Here is a 19600-nt window from a genome sequence, read left to right as displayed (position 1 = left end):
TCTAAAGAAATACAATCTAGCAATAATGAGCTAGCAATAACGATACAGTCTAGCAATAATGACCTAGAAATACAATCTAGCAATAATGATCTAGAAATACAATCTAGCAATAATGATCTAGAAATACAATCTAGCAATAATGATCTAGCAATAACGATACAATCTAGCAATAATGATCTAGCAATAACGATACAGTCTAGCAATAATGACCTAGAAATACAATCTAGCAATAATGAGCTAGCAATAACGATACAGTCTAGCAATAATGATCTAGAAATACAATCTAGCAATAATGAGCTAGAAATACAATCTAGCAATAATGATCTAGCAATAATGATACAGTCTAGCAATAATGACCTAGAAATACAATCTAGCAATAATAAGCTAGCAATAACGATACAGTCTAGCAATAATGACCTAGAAATACAATCTAGCAATAATGAGCTAGCAATAACGATACAGTCTAGCAATAATGATCTAGAAATACAATCTAGCAATAACAATACGAAAAGATACTTTAAATCACTAATAAAAGAAATGGAAGTTAAACAACTCTGAGATGTCACCTCATATTCCTCAAATTAGCAAAGACAATATGAGATGAAAATAGTCAGTCAGAAGGGTTATGAAAAGTCGAGTACAATATACTGTTCGTAGAGCTTCAAATTAATCCAACCATTCTCAAAATCAGCTTGGAAATATGTCCCCCAAAGTTACTACTCTGATTCAATGATATCACTGCTGGACACATCACCCAAGAAGGTAGGTGTCAGAGAGAAAGAACCCATACATAATCAGGATTCATAACAGCACTTAGGATCATAGATGTAAAGCTGAAAGAGACCTAAAAGAGCAGTTAGTCCAATTCTCTCATTTATAGAGGAGGATCTGGGGTCCAGAGAGAGGTTAAACAACTTGCCCAAGGTTAAATAGCAGAGTTGGGACTGTTTGGGGGTAGCAAAAGGCTGGATACAAAAGAGATACCTATTCATTAGTAAATGGCTGAACACGTTGTAGCATATAAATGTGATGGAATATTAATTATTGTACCATAAGGAAGACTCGTCTTCATATGTTCAAATCTGGCCTCAGACACTTACTAGCTATGTGACGCTAGGCAACTTACTTAACCCTGTTTGCCTCAGTTTCCTTATCTGTCAAATAAGCTGGAGAAGGAAATGGCAAACCACTCCAGTACCTCTGCCAAGAAAAATTCAAATGGGGTCATGAAGAGTCAGACACGACTGAACAACAAAAACCATAAAAAATGACAAATTATAAAGAATTCAGGGAAAACTAGGAGGACTTGCATGAAATGAAATAGAGCAGAACAATATACACACAATGATTGAAACAATGTAACAAAAAACAACACTAAAGGACAATAAAAATCAGTTCAAACACAAGGATCATTGGGAGGTGATCATAGGTCTGAATGCAATGGAATATTTTAGAAGTACCCTAAGAAACAAGAAATAGAATGGATGCAGAGAATCTTGGGAAGATTCCTATGAACTGATGCAGAATGAAATGAGCAGGACAAGGAAAAGAACTGGCCCATAATAATGTAAAGGGAACTAATTAGAGACCACAAAGAAAGCTTGCTCCTCTCCTCTTGCAAAGAAGCAAAGGCCTGGAGGTACGGAATGAAACTTAAGTTTTCAGGCAAGGCCAATGTTTGAGTTTATTTCACTTGACTATACTCATTATCAGAGAAGGCTTCCAATGGAAGTGGGGAGGGAGAAAAGTCAACTAAAGAAATTCTAACTATAAAGTGCATCAACAAAACATTAGAAAATACATAGAAAACAAAAAAGGTCAGAAAGGGATACAAATGGCAATCTTGTTACTACCATGTTAAATTTAATATACATATTTTTTCAAAACAAACTATATGCAATATATTTAGTTTTATATACAATCCTCTTTTCTTTGTATGTTGAAATATTAGTAGATATTTAAGTTCACAATAAAAGCAGAAATTTTTTAAAATAAATGAGGGGGAGTAGATCTCTACAATTCTTTCTAGCTCCAACTACATGGCGGGGGGGTAGGGGAAGAGATCATATATCATAAGAGAGTAAATCTAGAAGGAACCTCGGAGATGATGCAGCCCAACCCCATCCCACCCCACCCCCATTTGACAGATGATCCTGGGAGAATGTACTAAAGTACACAGATACTAAGCACCGGCATCAGAATTTGAATCCAGGTTCTCAGAGTCCAGAGCTAGTGCTCTTTCCACTGGACCACACTGCTCTAGAACATGCTTCTTTCTTCTTGGCAGAAAGGTAGTGGATTACAGGAGTGAAACGCTGCCTACTCTGTGGAAAGGTTTTGCTTAACAGTTGGGTATTTTGTTGTTGTCGGTCCAGTGAAAGGTACCTTGGCTGCGGGGGCGGGGAACCATTGGCAAATGATTATGGGATAAAAAACAAAAGACATCAATAAAACTTTTTAATTTTTAAGTCATGACTACCCTCATGTCTGAAAACAATTTTTAAAACCCTGCTCTTAACATTACTTGCCCTTTTAGAGATCGGTATCTTTAACACACACACACACACACACACACACACGCATGCGTGCACACACACATTTCTGCCTCCTCCTCCTCTAGGCAGAGGATATAACAAGTGTGAACTTACTACAGGCTAGCCTGTGGGAGCTGGTGTATCAAGTGACCTAAAGATATAGCTAGAGGAAGGCAACCCCCTCCCCCTACAGCCGCTACCCTCTCCAAAGGACTCCAGGCTCACGAACCGCTAGGTGTGGTCCTGCCCTTGTGTTTCCCCCAGGCCCCCAACATCCAGCTTCAATTTCAGCTGCTGCCAAAATGATCACAAGACACTAAGTGGAGAGAGGGGGAGATGACCAGCCAGCATGTAGATCACACGAGCCGAGCCTCTGGGGCAAACAACCCTATTTCTATCCTGTGCCTGGCAGGGACACATCTCAGAGGCCCTTGAAGCCTGCATCTGTTCTCAGTGATAGGAAAGGGCTCCAACAGGGAGACACGATGGGGGGTGGGGTGAAGGGCTAGGAGGGACAGTCAGGGAGCAGGGGGACAAACTAGGCCTTCAAGGGGTTGGCTACCTGCCCTGTATGAAGGAGGAACTGGCCAACAAAGAGGACAGAGGCACTTCCCACTGGTTTGTGCTCCTTCCACTTCCTCTGGCCTTACAAAGGAAAGGCTGAAGAGCTGAGAGAGAATATCTGGTCCAACCCCCTCGTTGTCCAGATGAGGAAACTGAGGCCCCAAGGGGAAAAGGGACTTGCCTAGGGGATCAGTATCAGAGCTGGGATTCCTAACTCCCAGTACCCCATGGCCAGCTAGGGACGCTGCCGGCTGAATGTCAAGCTGAATTCAGTCCCCTGGCTGACCTTCCTGGACATGCTCACTTGCCAGGGGCCCCTATCCAGATAGGATGCCCTCTGATCCTTGTCATCTGCTCTCCGAAATAACACTCCTGCCTAGAGAGTCTCAGTCTAGCAGCAGCTGATAGGGGTTGTTTCTTTTCATGAATGACTTTTTTGTTAATGAGAGGAAAGGGGAGAAAAAGAGAGTTGGCAGAAAATTACCCTGGAGAGCCCCATGTTTCCTGTGGATGACCTCACTTCCCAAGAAGTCCTCACTGAAAATGGGCGGCCTCACCCATCTGCATTTGATACACCACCTGTCACACCGACAGCCATTTGGGGGGTGGGGGAAGAGCAGGGTCCAGAGCGATGAATTCATCCACGGCGGTAAACTCCTTCCACCAGACAGTTCTGGGATTCATTTTAACTTTAGAGTATCTGCAAGTACTTGGGGCACTAAAAGGTTAAGCACTGGCCCCAGTTACAGGGACAAGACTTAAGCCCAGGTCACCCAGCCTCCAAGGCCTACCCCCCCCCAACCTTATGGCCAACCTTTCCACTATTCTGTCCTTTTTGTTTCTTAGTTTTCTTTGTTTCTTCTCTTCCTTGATGTATTATCAAGTGAGGGAATTTCCCATAAGGTGTTACTTTTACAATCTACTTTGTAGACATTTTGTATTTCATTTCCTGGTTATATGTCATTTTCCACCAATAGAATGAAGGCAGGCACTGTATCTTTTTTCAAATCTTTCTACAAATTTCTCCGATAAGGTTTGCGTATCCAAGGTGCATAAACAATGAACAAATACATGTATATGTATACATAAATGTATACATATCTTTTGTTGTTGAGTCATGACCCCATTTGGGGTTTTCTTGGGAAAGATACTGAAGTGGTTTGTCATTTCCTTCTCCAGATCATTTGACAGATGAGGAAACTGAGGCAAACAGGGTCAAGTGACTTGCCCAGGGTCACACAGCTAATAAGTGTCTGAGGCCAGATTTGAACTCAGGAAGATGAGTCTTCTTCCCTCCAGGCCCGGCACTCTATCCACTGTGCCACCTCACTGCCCCATGTGTATGAATGTATGTATGTATGTATGTATGTATGTATGTATGTATGTATGCATATGTGTGTGTATAAAACCAAAAGCCATTCCACAAAAGATAAGTGGTCAAAACATATGAAGAGTTCTCAAAGGAACTGTAAACTATTCACAGTCACATGAAAGAATGCTACAAATCACTAATTATAAGAGAAATGCAAGTTGAAAAGAACCTTGAGGTTCTTTTCAGGTTCTCACACCCTGGAAATTGGTAAAGATGACAAAAGACTGCAAGTCAATGTTGGATAGGCTGTGGAAAGATAGGCACATTAGTGCATTGTTGGTGGAGCTGTGAATCAATACAACCATTTAGGAAAGTAATTAGAACTTATAGGAATAAAGTGACTAAAATGTCCATACTCTTTGACCAAGAGATTCCACTGCTATGCATATACCCCAAGAAAGGCACTGATAAGAAAAATTCCACCAAAATATTTATAGCAGCACTTTTTGTGATAGCAAAACCCTGGAAACAAAGTAGCCGCCCATGGATTGGAGAATGGCTACACAAATTATGACATGTGAATGGAATGGAATATTACTGTGCTGTATGACATTATGAAATGTGAGGAATACAGAGAAGCCTGGGAAGATCTATACAAACTGATGCAGAGTGAAGTAAGTAAAGATGAGAAAGCAATATGCCCATTGACTCTGACAATATAAAGGGAAAGAACCCCAAGAAAAAATCGGAAGTGAATGTTGCAAAATTATAAAGAACAAGCACGCTAGAAAGAAGAGATGTGAAAAGACACCCATTTGCAGAGGTGAGTGGTTCAGAATGTTACACGTATTTTCAGACTTTAATCATTTTTACTCTTTTTTTGTCTTTAATAAATACTATTTGTTACCTGAAATGGCTATCTGAGGGTGGGAGGAGATGGGATACTTGGAGGAGCTACAATTAAGTAAAAAAAATCAAAGACACCAATGAAAACTTATTTTGAAAAAAATCTTTGCATCTACAGTGTCTTCATGATAAATTTTTCTCACTCTCACCTGGACTCCATCTCTCAAGCCCTCCTCACCAGTTGCATGGCCACCCTAGAGACACCTCCACCTCAAGGCCCCTTCCCAGGACCAACATTTTAGGAAGGATTCCTGCTGTGCTTTGTGTTACTCAAACCCAGCCTCTATTCAGACTCTTCCTCCCTTTCCCAGCACTGCCCACCCCTTTTCCTGCTGCCCTATATGTGCTGTCTTCTCTTATTAGAATGTAAGTTCCTTGAGGACAGGGACTGTTTCATTTGCTTTTATTTCTGTCTCCAAAGCTTGGCAGAGTGATTGGCATATACAAAGCTCTTAATAAATGCTTTTTGATTGACTGATGTTTTCCCCAGTAGAACATAAGCTACATGAGGATGGCAACTGCTTCATTTTTGTCTCTGTATCCCTGGCATGGTGCCTGGCACAAAGAGAGCATGCTGAACCAGTGAATGGGAAAAGCTAGAGACCACTCACCTTGTTTTACAGATAGGGAAACCAAGGCACCAGAAACAGAAGGAAAGCATTAGCAAGGACACAATTAGCAAGAACACTACCCACTTCCTACTCTTTGCACCGCAGTGCCTTGGAAGCCCCCAGACAGCAATCTGGCTTTCCTCTTTGATTACTACTTCACTGTTGAACTTCAGGTAACTGGTCCTCTCTGTCCTTTTCCCCTCTAAGTGGCTATGACTTCAGCAACATTCAGGTAGTATAGTTATCCTTTCTCCATATATCTCAGGTCAGCATAAGAAATTAAATGGGAATTTGGGAGGAGTTTTGCAGAAGCTACAGATGATATGTGAAGGCCAGCAGACAACCCAGAAAAAGGTTAGAAATTCAGAAATGCATAAAATACATGTATAGTATTGTATAACATCAACATATTTTTTCTTCTAATACCATAATAATTCATACTTCTTCTCTAGTGCAATGGGAGGGCCAAAACATTTTATGCAGATTTTCTAGATCACAGGGGCACCGTGCCCCTAACCCCCACAATATGGAAGGGATAACTGTATTATATATGTATGTGTGTATTATTTATATATGTACACATATACACATACATACAAACACAGAGACACATATACATATATGTACATAGAGATAGACAGATATAGATAGATAGATAGACAGGTAGGTAGATAGATAGAAAAATAGATAGATAGATAGATAGATAGACAGGTAGGTAGGTAGGTAGATAGATACATAGATACATAGGCAGATAGATGACAGATGACAGACAGACAGATAGGTAGACAGACAGACAGACAGATAGAGGAGATAGATAGACAGATATAAAAAAAATCTCATTTGATCCTCACAACAACTCTGGGAGGTAGGTGATACTCTTATCCTTATTTTACAGGTGAAGAAACTCAGGTAGATAGAGATTAGATGACTCACCCAGGGTCGCAAAGCTAGGAAGTGTCTGAGGCTGGATTTGAACTTGGGACTTCAACCATAAAAAAATAGTGTAACACAGTACATAAGAGTCCAGCCTGAGTCTGAAAGGCATAGGTTCAATCCCACGTCTCATCCATGCTAGCTGTGTGACTCTAGGCAACCCTCGTAGACTTCTCAGTGGCAGAATGCTAATGGTACAGGTGATGAGTAGCCTAGCCAAATGAGTAGGAGGAGGTGAGGACACTAACGGCCCAACTCCCTTATTTTGCAGATGGAAAACAGAGCCCCAAGGAGGTTAAGTGACCTACCTGGGGTGTCCTATAGGACCCTAGATCTGGAGTTAGAAAGACTTCAGAGGCCAGCTAGTCTCACTCTGTTTTTTTTTTCCTCCTGTGCCCCGCCTTTTACAGAAGAGAAACTAAAACCTAGAATATTCAGGAGACTTGTCCAAAGGCCTACACAGATCCCAGATCTAAAGCTGGGAGGGGCCCGCAGAGGCCAGCTAATCTAACTCCCCCACTTTACAGGGGTGGAAACTGAGGCTGAGAGTGAAGGGAGGTGTCTTCCAGAGATGACACAGGTAGTCAGCTTCAGAGGCAAGATTTGAACCCAGGACTTCTGCCTCCTGAGCCACTGTGCTATCTACTGTCCCACGGCACTACTTCCCTAGCCTAAAATAAAGACAGCTTTTCTTCCCTTCCTGTCCTCAGTTTTATAACTTCAGAACATCTCTTTTCCCACATAGGCTGCGTACTGGAGCACGTCTTCCCCTGAATCCTTATCCAGAATATTTTCGTATGGAGTTGGCAGCTTTCCTCTCCTATCCCCCCCCCCCCCACCACTGCCAGCATCCACTCATTTCCTGCACCATGCTAATAGGTAGGAGTTGGGAGAGTCAAAGAAAGCAGCTCTGTACGGACCCCATGTGTCCCATGTGCACGGGAGAGCGAGCCCAAGCTGAGTAGCTATTCTCCTCGACCCATCCCACCCTGGCCCATTCCCCTTCCTTCCCCCCCCCCAAAAAAATCCCAATCACCAGCCCCTACCTCATGAGTCAGACCTGGGACCACGCCATACAACAGCTTACTAGCTGTTGGAGGCTCATATGCAGCCAAGGATGCCTAATAACAACAAACGTGGAGAGGCCCCTCAAAAATGGTGAGTTCAGCTTCAGCAATTATTAGGCAACCTACTATGTGAATGGCTCCCCAAAATACAAATGTATGAGCGCAAGTGCACACACTCAGGGGAGGTGGGGTGGAAGGGAGGGAAGGAGGGAGGGGTGGAAGGGGAGTGGTAGCAGGAAGGAAGGGGGTGGAAGGGAGGGAGGAGGGTGGCAGGGAGTGAGGGGGGTGGAAGGGAGGGAGGAGGGTGTCAGGGAGGGAGGGATGGAAAGGAGGGAGGGGAGTGGAAGGGAAGGAGGGGGTAGAAGGGAGGGAGGGGTGGCAGGGAGGGAGGGAGTGGCAGGGAGGAGGTAAAGAAAGAAGAGAAGGGAGGGGGACTCAGAGAGGCACATGCAAAGACATAGAGAGACAGGGAGACCCAGGGAGAGGAGGAGAGAGGAGAGAGGAGGGGAGGAAAGAAGAGAAAAGAGGGGGAAGGGGAGAGGAAGAGAAGAGGAGGGGAGAGGAAAGGAGCAGAAGGAGGGAGAGAGAGGGGGGAGGAAAAGAGAAGGAGAGAGAGACAAGAGAGGAGAGAGAGAGAAAGAAGAGAGGAAAGACAGAGAGAAAGAAGAGAGGAGAGAGAGAGAAAGAGAGAAAGAGAAGAGAGGAGAGAAAAGGAAAGAGAGAAGGTGAGGAAAAGGGAAGGAGAGAAAGAAAAAGAGAGAGAAGAAAGGAGAGAGAGAAAGAAGGCGAGAGAGAAGAGAGGAGAGAGAGAATGAGAGAGAAAGAAGAGAGGAGAGAGAGAAAAGGAAAGAGAGAGGGGGAGGAAAAAGGAAGGAGAGAGAGAGAAGAGAGAGAGGAGAGAGAGAGAGAGAAGGAAAGAGAGGAGGGGAGGAAAAGGAAAGGAGAGACAGACAGACAGGCTCAGGAAACACTCACACACTCTCTCTCACACACACACACACACACACACACACACACACACACACACACACACACAGCAAGCCTCTGAGGCAGAAAAGCCTGGATTCCAATCCTGCCTCTGAGCCATCTAGCTTGTGTGACCCCGGGCAGGCCCAGAAGATGCAGAGAGTAGGTGCTGACCTACACTCTAGATGTAGCCTTCAGAGAGAGGGTGCAGGGTGACAGACAGAAGAAGGGAGACAGAAAGTGTGATGTCCTTGATTAAAGGCACCTCCCAGAAGAAGCAAGGCCCTACGCCACAGCAATTCGGGCCCTCGGGCCTGGAGGTGCCTAGGGTCACACAGCCAGAATAAGTCTTCCTGGCTCTGAGGCTGGCTTTTCACTCTCCAGCCTAAATCTGTCCCCGGAGTTTTAACCTCATTTCTCCAAGCTGCCTGCTGGATGTCCCACTGACACCTAAAATCCCACTGGTCGCAGAAGTGCCGGGCCTGCCCCACCCTCCCAGCACCATCGGCCTCCCAGTCCCTTCCCGCTCCCCCTGGAGCCAATCATTGGCCCAAGGTGGCAGTTTCTTTCTCCCCCACATCTCCCAGTCCCCCTGTCGAGGCCTCCTAATTGGTCTCCTTGCTTTGCCCTATCTTGTCTCTGATCCAGCCTTCAAGCTGCTGTCAAAATGGTCTTCTTAAAGCAAATGTCCAACCTGCTCATTGCCTCTACCAGAAAATGCACTCTTGAGGCTCACCCTTAAGGCCTTCTGACACTCAGCTCCAACCTTTGGGGGTGGAGCTGCTAGACTTCAGGAGCTGTCCAAACCCCACCCTTGCCACTTCAATTCTCTGGGCCTCAGTTTCCTCAGCTGTAAAATGAAATGGTTGGACCAAGTGGTCCCTTGGTTCCCTTCCAGGCTAAGATCAATGAGCCTCCCTTGGAGTGGGGGGGGCTTATTCATTACTCCCCCTTCACATATGTTCTGGATAGAATGTGAGCTTTCTGAGAGCAGGGGCTGTTTCACTTGGGTGTCCCCCCCAGGGCCTAACATATCCACAGCACCTGGCACACAGAAAACACTTAATAAAGGCCTACTGACTAACTGAGTCCATCTAAACTGGGCTGCAGGGCCATTCCCCAGAGCTTCATACAAGCTGCTCCCCCCGCCCCTCATTAATCAACAAGTATTCATTAAGCCTCCCAGTCTGGCCTGGGCTCTGCCCTCCTCCTGGCCTCTCCAAGATCCCTCCTGGCTTCTCCCAGACTCCTCTTGGTCTATCCTGGACTCCTGCTGGCCTATCCTGGATTCCTGGCTTCTCCCAGACTCCTCCTGGCCTCTCCCAGACTCCTCCTGGCCTCTCCAAGACCCCTCCTGGCCTCTCCCAGACTCCTCCTGGCCTCTCCCAAACTCCTGCTGGCTTCTCCTGGACTCCTGCTGGCCTATCCTGGATGCCTGGCTTCTCCCAGACTCCTCCTGGCCTCTTCCAGACTCCTCCTGGCCTCTCCAAGACCCCTCCTGGCCTCTCCCAGACTCCTCCTGGCCTCTCCCAAACTCCTGCTGGCTTCTCCTGGACTCCTGCTGGCCTATCCTGGATGCCTGGCTTCTCCCAGACTCCTCCTGGCCTCTCCCAGACTCCTCCTGGCCTCTCCAAGACCCCTCCTGGCCTCTCCCAGACTCCTCTTGGCCTATCTTGGACTCCTGCTGGCCTATCCTGGATTCCTGGCTTCTCCCAGACTCCTCCTGGCTTCTCCCAGACTCCTCCTGGCCTCTCCCAAACTCCTGCTGGCTTCTCCTGGACTCCTCCTGGCCTCTCCCAGACTCCTGCTGGCCTATCCCAGACTCCTGGCCTATCCCGGACTCCTGCTGGCCTATCCCGGATTCCTCCTGGCCTCTCTTGGACTCCTCCTGGCCTCTCCCGGACTCCTCCTGGCCTCTCTTGGACTCCTCCTGGCCTCTCCTGGACTCCTCCTAGCCTCTCCCAGGCTCCTGGCTTCTCCCAGACTCCTGGCCTCTCCCGGACTCCTGCTAGCCTATCCCAGATTCCTGCTGGCCTATCCTGGACTCCTGCTAGCCTCTCCCAGGCTCTTGGCCTCTCCCAGACTCCTAACTCTCTTCAAGGCTCGGGTGGATGCCCAGCTGTCCTCTCTGCTCCTGCTTTGTGTACCCACTTGTCAGATCCCCAGATCCTTTCTAGTTTCTATCCCAATGTCCCCGAGGGCAGGGACTGGCACTTCTCATCATCAGTCCAGAGATGACAAGGCTCTGTACACAGGATCACTGGTTTCAAGCTGGAAGGGGCCTGGCAGCCTCATTTTACAGAGAAGGGACACAGGGAGCAAGTGGCAGGTCTGACGTTGGAACTCCAGCCCTCTGCCTCCAAGTCCATTGCTCTGTCCACTAAAGCACTTCCCTAGTAGGCACTCAATAAAGAAATCTTTGTTGTTTGGTCCTCAGAATCCAAATTCGGTAAGTGTTACCTCACTCCAATTAACTGAAAGTAAGTGAAACCCACACAGGCAAGCCGGAGAAGGAAGACAAGAAACCCTGTGCCACCTCCTCCTCGAAGCGCAGCATAAACACACTCACACACACACCCCAGCCCAGGTAATCAGTGTCCTTTCGGAAACAGAATCACTAGCAACCAGGGCACTCCATGATGTGCCTAGAAATCCTCAGAAACAGCTGATACCTGCGGAAATGTCTCTCCCTTCCTTCCTCACAAGCCCTCCAAGACAGTAAAAAATGAGGAGCATCTGGGGAAAGGAGAGAGCTCTTAGCCTCAACCTGGATGCTATTAAAAGCATGGGGGAGGGGGGAGATCGGTGGAGAGGAGACGGGCAGGGCAAGAGCCTTGATTTCATTGGCATAGGGCACTCCCTGGTGAGGAAGTTCCCTCCACCAGTGCAAGTGGGCACCTACTCTGCAAGCCATCAGTTTTAGTCTAGAACACTGAGAGATTAAGTGACTTGCTTGGGGACACACAGCCAGGATGTGCCAGGGATGGGACTTGAACCCAGGGCTTCCTAGCTCTGAGGCTGACTGGTGCCTCTGGAACAAGTGATGCTGTGCTGAAAGCTATGAAGAGCAAACTAAATGCGAGAGTCATTCCCACTTTGGAGCCAAAGGATTAATCTGCCTTTACGGTTACCAAATAATATTCCCCACCAGCCACTGCCTTCAGCCTTTGCCTCGATGACGCCATCCTACACACACACATACACACACTCATACACGCATACACACTCACACACACACTCATACACATACATACTCACACACACATATACACACATATATCCCACACACTCATACACACACTTACACACACACACATATATACACATACACACATATACACACTCACATATATACCACACATACACTCATATACACATATATGCCCCACACACTCATACACACATATATATATACACATACACACATATTATACCCCACATACGCATACGCACACATATACACACACATATACACACATGTATACCCTCCACACTCCTATACACACATACACACATTCATGCTCACACACACACACACACACACACACACACACACACACACACACCTGTCGAGTTCCTACCCCTCTAGGAGCCTCTGCCAATCCTCAGCCCAAAGAGATCTCTTCCCTCCCAGCGGGGCCAGTCACCGGCACTCTCTGAGCCCCTCCCCAACCCCCCCAGCTCCAGAGGCTCCGATCCTCGGAGTTCCCAGAGCGCACTTTCTTCGCATTTCTCTCCCTGCACATCCCCACTAGCATCTGCTCTTCCATAGAGCCTAGTAAGGGAGAGGATTTCAAGGCGCCAAGTCTTCTCTCGGGCTAGACAGTATACTCCCAGCCCTCCAGGAAACTGCCTCTAACCCTCCCCCACGCCTCCGGGCTCCCCAGGGGCGGTTGAGAACGAAGCAGACACTCGAGTGAAACGTTCCTCTGAATGAATGACAAAGGGCGCCGCGGGGAGAGTGGCCCGAAGACCTTCGGAGGCCAATCGAAGCGGGTTCAGCTTCTCTGGGGAGGGGACGGAGTACGGATCAGGACCTAGGGTGGGTGGGAGTCCTCTCTGAACACCCAAGCTGCCCAGGCGCAAGCCAGCCAACTCACGTGCATCATGGTGACCAGGTGGCAGGGGTTGAGCAGGTAGATGACGGTCTTGGTGGCGAATTTGAAGCCCACCTCCACGCCGAAGGTCAGGCACAGGGCCACGAGGAGCAGGTTCTTGAAGAGGCTCTCCTTGGCCGGCGGAGGCGGCGGGAGGCGGGGGCAGGCCCCTCGACCTCCCCCGTCCTCTTTGGGCTTCCACAGGAGATGCCATAGGGCCACTAGGATCTCCAGCACGGCCAGGGCCAGGAAGGCCCCGCTCTCCAGCAGCCGCTGCTTCCACGAGAGGAACGCGGCACAGTCGGGGCCCCCGTTGCCTTCAAAGCTGGGGTCCACGCCCCCGTAGAGCCAGTCCAGGAGGCTCTGGTGGCTGTACCTGGCCATGGTCCTCTTCTAGGGCAGTTCTGCTTGACTACTCAGGAGCGAACGGGAATAGGCTAGAACGGTGAGGCTCAGGAGCCGGCTGGACGTCACATAGGAGGGCGACCCCTCCCCTCGAGTCACTGGGACGTCCGAGCCAAGGGGCACATGGGAGGCTTCAGGCCACGGGCCCGGGGGCTTCCAGAGTCCCCCGAAGTCTCAGGGCTCCGGGTCCCAGCCGTAGGAGCAAAGGGCGCTGCCGATCCCCGAGCAATCTGAAAGGAGAGGACAAAAAGCCAATGTGTTCGAGTCCCGGGGAGGAGGCAACTGCACTTGGAGGGAAAGCAGCAAGCAGGCAGACAAGGAGGGAGGGCTGGGGAGCCCCGGAGGAGGGAAGGAGGACCGGAGAGGGGGCGGGGGGTGGGGAAGAGAGGTAGGCAGAGAGGGAGCTGGGGGGAGGGCCCACCCGGGGAAACCGAGGGAGGAGAGGCGGGCCGACGAGAGAGCCGGGGCGGGGCGGGGCGGGGCGCGACTGGGAAGGTGACACCAGGAAGGTAGCAGCGCGGAGGCCGGCCAGGAGGGGAGCCCAGTGGCGAGGGGCAGGACTACGCGGCTTTCACCGACTCACCGCGGGCGGCCGGCTGGGAGGGAGGGCTCCCCTGCTCTCCCAGCCCCGTGGTGACCGCCAACTTCCCCGGGAGTGCCCTCTCCGGCCACCGAGAGAGGGCCTCCGTCCTCCCACTGCCCCGGCCCAGGTAGAGCCTCAGAGGGAGCCCCCCAGGCTCCGCCCCCCGTCGGGACAGCCGCCCTCCCCAGGGGCAGCAAGCAGGGCCCCGCCCGTCAGGACCGCCCCCCTCCCCTCCTCTCCCTGCCCGCGGGCGGGGGCCCCCGCAGGGGGCGGGGCGGGGCGGGGCATGGGGGCGGGACCAGCTGCGGACGCGCCCCCTCTCCTGCGCCCTCCCCCAGCCCTGGCGCCGCATCCCCTCCGCAAGCCGGCTGCTGCCCACTCCCCCGATCGGGGGAGGCGGGAGAGGGGTTCCGCAGCGGGCGCCCCCTCTCCTCTAGGGCATAACCCAACCTAGCGCCATGGAGCCCAGCTCACCACCCGCTCGTAGCTCCTCCGGCTCAGATCCGGGTGCCGGCTTCCTTTCCCGCTCCACTCCTCCAACCGACCGCGGCCCCGGCTCTCGGCTCCTCCTCCTCCTCCTCCTCCTCCTCCTCCTCCTCCTCCTCCTCCTCCTCCTCCTCCTCCTCCTCCTCCTCCTCCTCCTCCTCCTCCTCCTCCTCCTCCTCCTCCTCCTCCTTCTCCTCCTCCTCCTCCTCCTCCTCCCTCTCCCCCCTCCTTCTTCCTCCTCCTCCTCCCCTTCTTCCTCCCTCTGCTCACAATCTCACTCGCTTCCTCCTTCTTCCCCTCCCTTTCTCCCCACCCCTCCTCCACCCCCACCCCAACCCCCCCCTTATTGCTCTCTGCTCAGTCTTCCATCTTTCCCTTCCTTTCTCTTTCCCCTCCAGCACCCACCCGTGGTCTCTGGCCCCTTACCGCTCCCTGCCTCTGTTCTTCACTTCGCCTACACCCCAGCCCCCCTTCCTCCCGAAAAATCGTCCTCCATTCCTTCAGATCCTCTTTCTCGGATTCTCTGGCTCCTTTGCTCAGCCTCCTCTTCCTCCTCCTGTCTCTCCGTCCCCCTTTGCTCCTTTCTCCCTCCCTAGCACCTCTCCCCCTCTAACTAGGACTCCACGTGTGCGGGGCTCCCCTCCTGCAAAACCCTGCTCCACATTCGCCTCCTCCACAGCGTGCTATGGTGGACCGAGCCCCGGCTCGAGGCAGAGGGCCCGGTTCAAATCCCACCTTCGCTGCTTAGTACCTGAGTAACGTAAGGCAAGCCACTTCGCCCCCCAGGGCCTCAGTTTTCTCGCTAAAAATAAGATAGGGAGTGAGGGTGGCCTCCGAGGCCCCAGGCAGCTCGGAGTCCAAGATCTTGTGATCGGTCACTAAGTGGCCCAGAGCAATTGGCCCATTGCAATTAGATAATCGAGAAATAGTTGGTGTCTGTGCATGTGTAGTCCTGTGCAGCTGTGACAAAAGTGGACTGGAAGGGACCCATCCCTAAACAAGAACTCCCCTCCCCCCCTTCAAGGCACCAGCTGATTTCATCCACATAGTGAGGAACACGTACTCCTCACCTCCGGAAGGTTTGGGGTTTGTTTGAGTGGGGTTTTTTTTTTTTTGCTTGTTTGTTTTTTTGTTTTTCTTGACATCAAGGCTGAACTGCCCCCCCTTTGCCTCCCGTTCTGCCCTCAGGGGCCAAGGCTAACAAGTTGTATTGGTCCGGAACAGAACTGTTTGTCACCTAGGAGAAGCCAGCTCTGAAATCGTCTCTAAATCTGTGCTTCAGACTAAACATTACCTGTTCCGTCGCTGTCCCTCCCATGAGAGCTTAGCGTACTGAAAGAATGCTGGTTCCCGAGTCAGAGGATCTGTCAGTCAGGCAGTAAGCATTTATTAAATACCTACTGTGTGCCAGGCACTGTGCTAAAGGATACAAAGAAAGAGAAAAACTAATCCCTGCCCTCTGGGAGCTCCCAGCCTAATAGGGGAGACAACAAACAAACAGATATGTACAAAATATATACAGGATAAATAAGAAATAATTATCAGAGGGAAGGCACCAGAATTGAGGGGGGGATGGGGGGGAGCTTCTTGAGAGGGCGGGATTTTAGCTAGGACTTGAAGAAAGTCAGGAGGCAGAGAGGAGGAGAGAGAGCATTCCAGGCGTAGGGGATGGCTAGAGAAAATAACTGAGCCAGGAGATGGAGGGTCTTGGTGGAACAGCCAGGAGGGTCCAAGAGTACATGGGGTGGGGGGAAGGGGGAGAGAGGGAGGTGTTAGACGACTGGAAGGGGAGGGGTAGGCTACAGAGGACTTTGAACTGCTGAGGGTTTTATATTTGATCCTGGAGTTGATAGGGAGCCACGGAGTTGATTGAGAGTGGAGAGGGCCTGGAGGATTACCAGGTTAGACCAGGGCTTTAGAAAAATCACTTTGGCGACTCAATGGAGGCTAGTCTGGAGTGGGGAGTGATGGGGAGAGGCAGACCCACCAGTAGGCTATTTTAATAATCTAGGCCTGAGGTAATAAAGGCCTGCACCAAAGTGTTGGCAGTGTCAGAGGACAGAAGAGTGTATATTGGAGAGATGTTGCAAAGATGAAATGGACCAGCCTTGACGAGAGACTGGTTGTGAAGGGTGATAGATAAGGAGTCAAGGAGGTTGTGAGCCTAAGGGACTGGGAGGATGATGGATCTGGGTTCAGATGATGCCTGGCTCAGCCTCTCTCCTTACCTCTGCATCTCAGACTTAACTGACTTTCTTCAGAGATCAGCTCATGCATCGCCTTCTCTACGTGTCACCTCTCCTGAGCACTCCAGCTGTGAGCACCACCTTCCACATCCCCCATTACCATGTATTTCCTTTGTATTTTCTTTAGTATTTCGATCTATGCTCCTAGAAACCATGAATCCCCTCCAGGGTTGTTGGCTTTTATCTTTCAATGAGCTGGATGTTGTTTAGACGTTAAAAATAATAATTTGAGGACTTTACTACAAGTTCTGCCACAGTTTTGTTTAAACTGATGGGTTCTACCATTATACTACTACTACTACTCCTGCTGCTGCTGCTGTTGCTGCTGCTACTACTACCACTGCTACTACTACTACTACTGCTACTACTGTTGCTACTACTACTACTGCTACTGCTACTACTACTACTGCTGCTGCTGCTACCACTGCTGCTACTACTACTACTAGTACTACTACCACTGCTACTACTACTACCACTGCTACTACTACTACTAGTACTACTACTACTAGTACTACTACTACTACTGCTACTACCACTGCTGCTACTACTACTAGTACTACTACTGCTACTACTACTACTGCTACTACTACTACTAGTACTACTACTACTGCTGCTACTACTACTACTACTGCTACTACTACTACTACTACTGCTACTACTACCACTGCTACTACTACTACTACTGCTACTACTACCACTGCTACTACTACTACTACTGCTACTACTGCTACCACTGCTGCTGCTACTACTACTACTACTAGTACTACTACTACCACTGCTACTACTACTACTACTGCTACTACTGCTACTACTACCACTGCTGCTGCTACTGCTACTACTGCTACTACTACCACTGCTGCTGCTACTGCTACTACTACTACTATTACTATGAAGAAGAACTGCTAGCATTTATATGATGCCTATAATGTGCCAGACACTGGTGCTAAGTGCTTTACAAATATTATCTTATTTGATCCTCACAACAACCCTTTGAAGTAAGCTATTATTATCCCTATTTTACAGTTAAGGAAACTGAGGCAAACAGAGATTTAAAGTGACTTTTCCAAGGTCACACGGCTAGTATCTAAGGTCAGATTTGAATTCAGGTCTTCCTGCCTAGCGCTCTATCCACTGTAGCGCCACCTAGCTGCCTCTAAGATCGCACAGGTGCTAAGTGTCGGTATCAAAATTTGAACCGAGGTCCTGTGACTCCAAACCTGGCATTCTTTCCACATGTTGCTTTATATGTATATGTTTCCCGCTAGAATATGAACTCCCTGAGGGCAATACTGCTTCATTTATATCTTTGTATCCCCAATGCCTACCTAGCACAGTGTTTGGCCCATAGCAGGCACTTAAGAAATGCTTCCTGGTTAGCTGATAAAATGTGATCACTTTCTATTTAAATGAATGCCCAATGTTCTTGCCCACAAAAAGAACTTGTTGACTCCTTATTCAATATGTTAGCTGTCCCTCCCAGCCTTCGTAGTAGGATTTTCTTGGTTTTTTTGCTTCCCCCCCACCATGCGCCTCTGTCTGTCCTGTCTTGCTTATTCAAGATGTCAAGCAGTGACCTAGCTCTTCTTGGGTGACGTGTATATTTCTTCTCCCCAACCCACCCCACTGGACCCAGATGGCTCCAGAGGAGATGTCTAATGCAAACACTCTATAGACTGAGCCCTGAATTCTGCCGACTGACGCACTCTGCCCCTTCCTTCCTGTGGTCTCTTCTCTGTTTCTCTCTTCCCTCATGAACATCGTTTGCATGTATAGAGACTGCCTGACATCTATCTTCCTCCCCTTCCTCTCTCTAGCTTCCTTCTTAATATACCACAGAGTCATACACAGATCTAGCACCCTCAGAAGACACTGGATCCAACTCTCTGATTTTACAGAGTGACCTGTGGGCCAGACAGCTTAAGTGATGGTGGGTCACCTATCTATTGCCCAAGTCCCAATCCAAATGGAAACTTCCCTCACTCCCAGCCCACTATGCTACCTAGCTGCCTCAATTGGGCCTTTTCAGGAATGAGCCTTAGCTCGCTCGCTCGCTCACTCCACAGAGCAACACGTCCCTAATGTATAAAACTGCACTTTTAAGAATGAGGCTAAATACAGACTCCTGTGTAACTTATGTAACTCCAAGCTGGGTCCATTGGGGATCCCCAAAGGGGAGGAAAGCATCTATGATGATTATGCTTAATCCCATTTTCCCTAACAGCTGTAGCCTTGTATTCGGGAAATAGACTAGGTCATAGGGGTGGGGAACCTGCAGCCTCGAGGCTACATGTGGCCTTCTAGGTCCTTGGGTGAGGCCTTTTAACAGAGTCCAAGTTTTACCGAACAAATCCTTTTATTAAGGGTATTTGTTCTGTGAGGTTTGGATTCAGTCAAAGGGCTGCACTTGAAGACCTAGAGGGGATTTGTTCTGTGAAGTTGGGATTCAGTCAAAGGGCCATACTTGAGGGCCTAGAGGGCCACTTGTGGCTTTGAGGCCACAGGGTCCCCACCCCTGGACTAGAAAATTCTGCAGTGGGGAGTGGGAGGCGGGGTGCAGAATGTGATAGTGATGCAAGCAGAAATGGACAATCAATGAAACCTTCAAACAACCAACACACACACACAAACAGAAAGAAGTTGGGGAGCGGACACACATAGGACAATGTTTTTACTAGCATTTCAATTTAATATATATTCTCCAAGCTCTTTCTGTCGGCGCTTCCCATGGAGGGGCCGCTATCTCTTCGCCAGCACCATGCCTGCCCTCAGACCCCTCGTGAAGCCTATAATCGTCAAGAAGAGGACCAAGAAGTTCATCAGGCACCAGTCCAACAGATATGTCAAGATCAAGAGAAACTGGCGTAAACCAAGGGGCACTGACAACAAGGTG

The 19600-nt window shown here is 49.2% G+C and overlaps 1 protein-coding gene across 4 annotated transcripts in view; it reads right to left on the bottom strand.

Annotated features, from left to right (window-relative positions):
• TMEM164 (transmembrane protein 164) overlaps window positions 1-15268 on the bottom strand; it is a 124329-nt gene extending 109061 nt beyond the window's left edge. Inside the window, exons 1-2 of one of the 4 annotated variants that reach the window (XM_036740491.1) lie at window positions 15216-15268; window positions 12994-13625 (exon numbers count right to left, since the gene is read on the bottom strand). In XM_036740491.1, coding sequence (XP_036596386.1) covers window positions 12994-13374 — 381 coding nt within the window. In that variant the 5' untranslated portion in view covers window positions 13375-13625; window positions 15216-15268. Of the gene's footprint in view, window positions 1-12993; window positions 13750-13978; window positions 14093-14452; window positions 14532-15215 lie in introns of those variants that run through there. The other 3 variants (XM_036740489.1, XM_036740490.1, XM_036740488.1) reach the window with 3 other exon arrangements.
• Window positions 15269-19600: the final 4332 nt, after the last annotated feature.

This window comes from Trichosurus vulpecula, assembly GCF_011100635.1.
Source record: "Trichosurus vulpecula isolate mTriVul1 chromosome X unlocalized genomic scaffold, mTriVul1.pri SUPER_X_unloc_1, whole genome shotgun sequence".
Classification (NCBI taxonomy): Eukaryota; Metazoa; Chordata; class Mammalia; order Diprotodontia; family Phalangeridae; genus Trichosurus; species Trichosurus vulpecula.
This window is presented reverse-complemented; position numbering and strand designations above follow the sequence as displayed.